Source organism: Morus notabilis, unplaced genomic scaffold, assembly GCF_000414095.1.
Source record: "Morus notabilis unplaced genomic scaffold, ASM41409v2 Scaffold413, whole genome shotgun sequence".
Taxonomy (NCBI): domain Eukaryota; kingdom Viridiplantae; phylum Streptophyta; class Magnoliopsida; order Rosales; family Moraceae; genus Morus; species Morus notabilis.
In genome coordinates, this window is record NW_010363912.1 from 209,664 (window position 1) to 217,932 (window position 8,269).

The window sequence follows — 8,269 nt, forward strand, 5'->3', positions numbered from 1 at the left end:
TTTTGAGGTTGTTTTTAGTTTTTTTCCTTAAAAAAAATACTTAAAAAGAGTTTGATAAATCTTATTTTTGTCTGGTAGCTTATAAAAGTTCATAGCAAAATGTGGGAAGTATATTAGAGATTGTTTTTGTACAGCTACTTTTGTTATCATTATCTAAATTTATAAAAATAACCTTGAGAATGAAAACTTAATTTAAAATAATTTGTTTATTTTTTCCACACCAAATTAAAAACATGTATATTTTAAATATTTATTTAAAAGTAAACATTTTTAATTTTGTATTTATTTCATTGATGTATTTTAATTAGGGAGAATGAAGTAAATATTAGATTTATAGTAAATAATTGAAATAAATAGCAAATTTTATTATTTAAAGTAAATAATAGTTTATTGTGTAAATGTTCTTTTCGATGATTAGCAAAAAGATTTATTCCATGTAAATTTTCTTTTTACAACTTTTTTATAAAAAAATATTTACACAGTAAACTGCTATTTACTTTAAATATTTTTAAAATTTGCTAGTTCTTTATTCATGAATCTGCTATTCACTACAATTTTCTTTTTTTAATTTTTCAAGATTTTATCATTATGTGATCCTAATATAAATATGCGTGTTAAAATATGTCTATTTAATATTTATACATCTCTATGACAATTTCATATGTAGTAAATCATAAACCTAAATTTTTGTTGTCATTATTATAAAGAGTACAAGATTTCTCCCTCTCTCTCTCCTGCTAGGGGTTTCTTTTTCCCTTCTCTTCTTTCTGCTGCCTCTGTTGTAAGTCTCAAAGGGCTGGAGTCTGGTGCCGCCCTTGGGTAGTGCTCCTGTCCTTGGACGGTGCTCTGAACTCCTAACCTCGTGAAAGGGTGCCTAGATGTAGCGGATTCATTTTTTTCAGTGAAACTCTGACTATTTAAATTCGATTCGGAAACCAACACTGATGCCGTCTTGTTTTGGGACAAAGACATGGGTTTTGGATAGGCTTTTTTTGGTGAGTTTTTGGTTGCTGACACAGTGGATGGATCATCTCAATATCATGCTCTTTGAGAGGGGGCTTGTGTATGGCTTAGTGGTCGAAGATGGTGGAAGGGATGGAGTAGTTGCGGTCTTACTCGCAATTTAGAGGCAGATGGAAATTTCATTGTCACATGTGTAATGACCGAGAAAATCTCATAATTAAATAATGTAATTTACGTTTTTAAATCAAGGATTTTCCTAGAGAATATCATGTTATATTTTGTGACTAAAGGATATATGGAATTAATATCAGTATTCTTAAATTTTGTAGCAAGTTTCATGTTAAGTTCATGTTTTACGATTAAGTAAATTCGATCGATAAATTCTCGCCGCAATTTAAGGCAGAAGAATTTTTAGTGCATATACAATTTGAGAATCTTAATTTCAAGAATCTCCAAGTACAGTATGGTGTTAGCAGCGTACTGAGAAACGCTCTGACATTCAAAAGAAATTCTTAATTGCTGAACAAATAAGTTGAAGTCATGAGGATAATGTTTTTCAGTAGAGAAATACAATATGAGCTCGGGAGTTGATACCGTCAGTAACGTTGTCATTCCTGGGATATAATGCAGAAAAAGTTAAGATTAAAATTTATATAATTTAGAAATGCTTTCAAGACTGAAACAGTCTGAAATATTATGCGATTAAGACCTTAATTCGATCTTGAATTATTCGGGGATTAGTATCGAACTATGAATAAACAATAAAAAATGAACCGTTGGAAACTAAAACTTCTTGTCGGCTAAGTTAATCCCTTACAGTCAGAATAAATTTTAACTGCTTTAAATGGAATCTTAATAGATAAGCTTGAAGGACAAAGAAAAGATGTAATGAGATGTGAATTTATGGAGGTTAATCGTGAGATTCTTAAGAGATAAGCTTGAAGGAAAAAAAAAAAAGATGTGATGAGATGTGAATTTATAGAGATTAATCTTAGATGGGGGAATTATAGACATGAGTTGATATTGATTTGATGGAGTAATTATGAGATTCTTTTCCTCTCTTTTTCTCCACTTATGGCCGGCCATGCATGGGGGAATTAACCAAATTTTTTTGCTAATTAAGCTAGCTTGATAGGCTTAATTAAAAGCTAAGAGGAGATTAAACAAAAGTCTATAAATGTTAGATCATTAGTGCAAGCATCAATTTGGCCATCTTGCACATTTCCTCTCCTTTTCCTACACACAAGAACCGGCCCCTCTCCCTCTCCATTTCTTCTCAAAATTTTTCTCCCACTCTTCTAATCCTAAGCCATTAGCAAACATTAGAAGAAGAAGAAGAAGATCAAAGTGTTCTAGGAGACATTTAGCTAAGAATTTTTCTTCAAGAGTATAAACTCTAAACCCCTCTCTCTTATTTTCTAGCTAAGTTTAAGATTTAGAATGTCCTTCTCAATGTTTCTTCCACTTTTCAAATTCCAAATCATTAACAAACCTTAGAGGAGAAAGAAGGTGATCAAGAGGCTCGGAGGAGTCAATCTATATTCGCCTTCAAGGGTAAACCCTTAATCACTTCTTTTCTAGCAAAGTTTAAGTTTAAGAATCCATTGATGTAATTTGTGATTCTTGAAGAAATTAGTTTGTAATAAGGGTGTATGAGTTTATGGTGGTTTTGGTGTGTTTTAAGGTTAGTTTGATTAGTGATATATTTATGCTTGGTTTAAGTTTGGTTTATTTCGGTTAGAGGTAAAAAATTTCAGTTACTTTGAACATGAAAATGAGGATCGTAGAGCGAGATTTTTCAGTTGTTCTAAATTTGAGCTTATAGTTCTCGATGTTTTAAACGTTTTTATGTGATTGTGAATAAACCTAGTTTCAACTCTAAATACAACTTTTAAATTGTTTTTCAAAACACTGTAAAGCTGTCCAAAAAACTGTTTCAAAACTGGCAACCATTGTTTGCAGCCAAACGAGCCCTTTTAGAGGCCGAATCTCAGTTTTCTCCGAACACGAGAATTTTAGATCTCGGCGAGACGAAGAATTCTCGTGCAAAACGGATTTTCAAAATCAGATTCTAAGATGCAGTAAAACGCAAAATTTTGAAACTACATAGTTTTAAGCGGACAAAACTAAGACATTTTTGGTTTTTAATGAAAAATTAATCAAAGAACCCGAGATGTGATTTCAGTAAAATACCATGGTTTTAGACCTCGTTTAACGGAAAATATTCGTGAAGAAAGTTTTTGAGAAAATGATTTCTAAGACATAGTTTCACAGTGGTTTACAAACTAACCGTAAAATGACTTGTGAAATAGTTTCAAAAGTCAGTATTCGAAAGAAAATTCATTTAGGATTGATAACGGAATTTTAGTATTTGTAACTAAATAAGTAAGTTATCGGTTTTATGAAAGTCGAACAATAGTTTCTTTTGAAACCTTAATAGTTTTGAGCAAAAACATTCAAACGAGAACTTACGAGCCCAATATGTTAAGCTTGTAGAATTTCACAGTTAGAAGCGGGTCCAACGCCTATATTAGTTCAAAAACTCCCGCTCAAGTCTAAATTTCAACGGTCTAGAGTTAGAACGCCTCTATTAAGTCTCTAGGCCAAATTAGGCCTTAATAATATAACAAGCCCAATAAAGTAATTTATAGAGGATTAGTTGCTAGATTGGGTAATTGATTAATCAGAAATTGATTTTCAATCTAGGCATATGTATGTTAAGGGCAATTAAAAAAAATAAGATTTTGAGGATTTAATAAATTGATCCTTATAGTAAATTTTTATGATCCTTTGAAAAATAAAAGGAAGACACGCCTTAAGTAAAAGATTAGATTCCTTCATAAGTTTTTTAAAATAGAATAGCAAATGACAGTTAATCTCACACTCTTAATGGGTGTTCATTTTCAGAAGTAAGAAAGTAAGATAATAGACTGTTTGACGAATAATGGATTCTAGCTCTGTAAATCAGGTAATTAGGAATCTCGCCTACAATATGAATAAATTTTAAAGAAAAAGTTACACATATTATATATGCATGTTTATGCTTTATGTTATAGTATGCGATGCCATGCCATATTACATATACCTTAATAAGTCAAGTGAAACTTATAAGAATAATCTCAGTTGAATGCCGTACCAGCCTTTGAGAGGGAGGTAACCCAGACTCTGCAAGGGAGATAGAAAAAAAAAGAAGAAGTATATAGTAAGTTAAATCATGGTGTCGTTGGGGACCTTGCAAACTCTCACGTCCCGATAATTGCGCGCACATTGTACGAGCACTCGGGCCCATCAGTAAGCAAGATAAGATTAAATAATATGACTTTAATAAGACATTATTATAATTAAGCATAATTGGCTCATGCATATTTATTCATGTGAACTTACAGTTATTTTACGAGAGATAATTCCTACTTGTTGAGCGAAAGCTCATCATAGAATATTTATACTGTAGGTAAGCAACCTGCAACTAATGCTTAATGGACTGATGGTGAGGCGGCGGACGAACAATGTGGAGATCGGGAAATGTATACCGCTCGCAATTATTTCTACAAAAATTTATATGATAAATAGTTTTGTCAATTATGACTTTGAAACTATAGGTTAAATGATTAGATTATTACTGTATGTAAGTAAGTAAAACTTAAAGATCAATTATATATATATATATATTTTGAAGGATCAATACGTTGAAGATTAATATTTTGTCATAATTAAGAAAAAAATCTAAAATTTATGTTTACTATAATAGTTTTTAAAAAATATATTTCATAAATTTTAAGAAATTTTAGCATATATATATTAATATCAATTACAATAACGATCACTTAAAAAGGTCGTCATAGTGGGTGCTTCGATTATTCTCTGCTTTATAGGATTAAAACAAAATATGACGTAGTACTTAGACCAAAAATAAGATTAATGCAGCAGGTGGCCACCACCGCCTTTGGCCTTCTTCATCGGTGCAATTATTAAGATTAAAAAGAAAAAAGTAGCCAATCTTATTACATATATACATGTAATTACCAGAATCGGAAACTTTCCTTAAAAAGAAAAAGATAGAACTCACGAAAAGAAAAGGAAACTAGGCGGTCAAGAGAGATTTACATAGCTAATTGCTGTAAATCAGTATTTATGCTCTCTCCTTCTGTTTGCTGTAATTGAATTTGACAACATGGGTACGAATTTGCATGTGGAACTTCTCCATCAACACAGGCTAGAAGTAGAAACTGATTTTTGTACTAAAACTGTTCCATGTTTGTGTGTTTTTTAACTCCTCGTTTTTTAAGTACCATTTATTTTTTATTATAATTTTATGCATTAATAGTTATATTTTGTCGATGATTAGGTATATGAGAAAACTGGATTTTGTATTTATGCTCATAATTGTGTGTCTTTAAATATATATTTTTTTTTTTTTTATTGAATGCAAGCGTTTATTTAAATATTCTTGTTCGCTGGATTTCACTAATTCATCTCTATGGACAAGTTGCCGTCAGAATAGTTTTTGGATGCCGCGTCCATACAAAATTGTAGTGTTTGTATTATTGTTTTTTTTTTCTTTCTTTTTTTGTTCTTTTTGTTTGCTAAGCATGACTCTGTTACATGTTTATAATGTAATATATATTACATACAACTTGAATTCTTTTTTTGATAATTTTATAACAAACTTGATTTGGTATAACCAATTCCAAGTCATAATTGGTTTAGCACAAACTTCATTTTTGTTTTTTGTTTTTCCTTTCCAAATCTCCTTGCTCTGTAATGATACAGGGGTTTGAAACTAATGGTAAATGGAATCTGTAATAAATTTGCCTAAAGAAAAACATTTCAAAAGCAGAGGATTAGTCACCAAAAAAACCGGAATCTTTATCGTTTTCCGAACACCTTTTTATCTTACTTGATCACTTTGATTGCTTCTTTTCTTGTACAAAAAGACACTTTATGAAATTAAGGGCTCCTCTAGGCTTTAATCTTCCTTTAAAAAATAGAGAATTACTGCAGAAAGGCAAAGCTCTATAAACCCTGATTAATATCTAACTCATGAATCTTTCTTAACCAAAACAGAAAGCAAAGTAAAAGACTTTTTTTTGTGTACACTTGGACCTTGGAATACTTTCTTTCATCCTAGCCAGCAAAGAATCTTTAATCCGCAGCCGATTTTGAGAAAATGAAACACACAACCAAATATATATATATATATATAATAAAACAAAATAAAAGAGGAGCTTAGCATTTTGGATAAGCCTATTCCTCTCTCTCTCATATATATTATTTCTTTTTTCTCTCTCTTTTTTTTTTTTAACTTTTATTGGAATTTTCTCCTTTTCCTAGAATAATTAACATGCAAGGTGTGAGTGTTTGAAGTCTGCAAGGGAGAATTAGAGACGAGGAGAGAGAGAGAGAGAGATGGAGAGGGAGACATTTTTCTCTGAACTTCTCTCGGTGTCTCCATCAGCCATCTCCTTTGATCTCTTCCTGTCTTCTTTCTTCTGATTTATCAAAACAAAAAACCCCCCAAAACCATAGATAAAGTTAAACTCATTTCCCACTAGAAATTTGGCAACGTTTTGGGGCTATGGAATTATTATAATCTTCTTCTCATTATAAAACCTCATCACATTTTCCCAAATTTTTTTGCAGTTTGGTCCTAAGTTGTTGAGAGAGCATTCAAGAGGAAGTCATCTTCTAAAGAGGAACAGTGTGTCTTTTACGGAAAAAGCAAAAAAAAAAAAAAAAAAAGTAGTTACAAAAAAGCAAACAAGAAGAACAAATACCCAAAACCTTCCATAATTATTAGTCCTTTCAAGAATGGTTACTACAATCACCTACATTCTCTTAATATGGCTTGTTCTTCTCACCATTGTCGAAGCCAACTCTCTCAGCTTCAACAATCTCACTCTTCCTCATCAGCATCCGAACCCTGAAGCAGTTGTTGAAGAAGTTCAAAGGTAAGCCATTTCTAGGTTTTGTTCTTTAAACAGTTTTGGATAATGGGTCATTTTCATTTCAAGTGTTTTTTCATGTTAAAAACCACAAAATATGCTCCACTATTGTTCTTCAAACCAACCAAAAAAAAAAAAAGGAGAAAAAGAAAGCCCATTTCTTTTTTAGTTGAGCTCATTTTCTCTGCATTCACCTCATTTTCCCAGTAACCAAACAGAACAGAGCATTCCTCTGTTTTCCACTAAAAACAAAACCCCATCTGGGTTTTCCTGTCCAAACCAATTCCAATCATGGGTCACTCCCACATTCTCAAATTCCCTCGTCAAACCATCCATTTTCCCTCTAACCAAACAAACTCTCTTTCTTTCTTCCTCGCAGGTCCGTCAACGCCTCACTCACACGCAGAAGCCTCCTCTCCGTCCACCAAGCCGACCAACAACAATGCCTGACCGGCAACCCCATTGACGACTGCTGGCGCTGCGACCCCAACTGGGCCGCTAACCGCCAGCGCCTCGCCGACTGCGGCATCGGCTTTGGCCGCGACGCCCTCGGCGGCAAAGGCGGCCAGATCTACGTCGTCTCCGACTCCTCCGACCGTGACCCGGCCCGCCCCGTCCCCGGCACTCTCCGCCACGCCGTCATCCAAACCGAGCCCCTCTGGATCGTCTTTTCCGCCGACATGACCATCAAGCTCCAACACGAGCTCATCATGAACAGCTTCAAGACCATCGACGGCCGCGGCGCCAACGTCCACATCGTCGGCAACGGCTGCATAACCCTCCAGTACATCTCCAACGTCATCATCCACAACGTCCACGTCCACCACTGCAAGCCCTCCGGCCACGCCGACATCGCCTCCAGCCCCACCCACGTTGGGTGGAGGGGGAGATCCGACGGCGACGGGATCTCCATCTACGGGTCCCGCAAGATCTGGATCGATCATTGCACGCTGTCGTACTGTACGGACGGGCTGATTGATGCGATAATGGGATCGACGGGGATTACAATCACGAACAACTATTTTTCTCATCATGACGAGGTTATGCTGTTGGGGCACAGTGATGGGTACTTGCCGGATTCCGGGATGCAGGTGACGATCGCGTTTAATCACTTTGGGGAGGCGCTGGTGCAGCGTATGCCACGGTGCAGACGCGGGTATATTCATGTGGTGAATAATGATTTCACGCAGTGGGAGATGTACGCCATTGGTGGGAGTGCTAATCCCACCATCAATAGTCAGGGGAACCGCTATATTGCTCCGACTGACGAGAATGCCAAAGAGGTAATTTCAGTTTGGGTAGTTTGGTAATTTCACTTTTGGTGTTTTCTTATTTCGTTTTTTTTTTTTTGGGGGGGGGGGGGG

General features: G+C 34.7%; 1 protein-coding gene across 1 annotated transcript in view; it reads left to right on the forward strand.

The window, feature by feature from the left end:
* Positions 1 to 6,271: 6,271 nt before the first annotated feature.
* The window catches only part of LOC21400038 (probable pectate lyase 18), a 7,773-nt gene continuing 5,775 nt past the window's right edge, over positions 6,272 to 8,269 (forward strand). The window contains exons 1-2 of the mRNA XM_010105205.2: positions 6,272 to 6,911; positions 7,285 to 8,188. Coding sequence (XP_010103507.2) covers positions 6,772 to 6,911; positions 7,285 to 8,188 — 1,044 coding nt within the window. The 5' untranslated portion in view covers positions 6,272 to 6,771. The remainder of the gene's footprint in view (positions 6,912 to 7,284; positions 8,189 to 8,269) is intronic.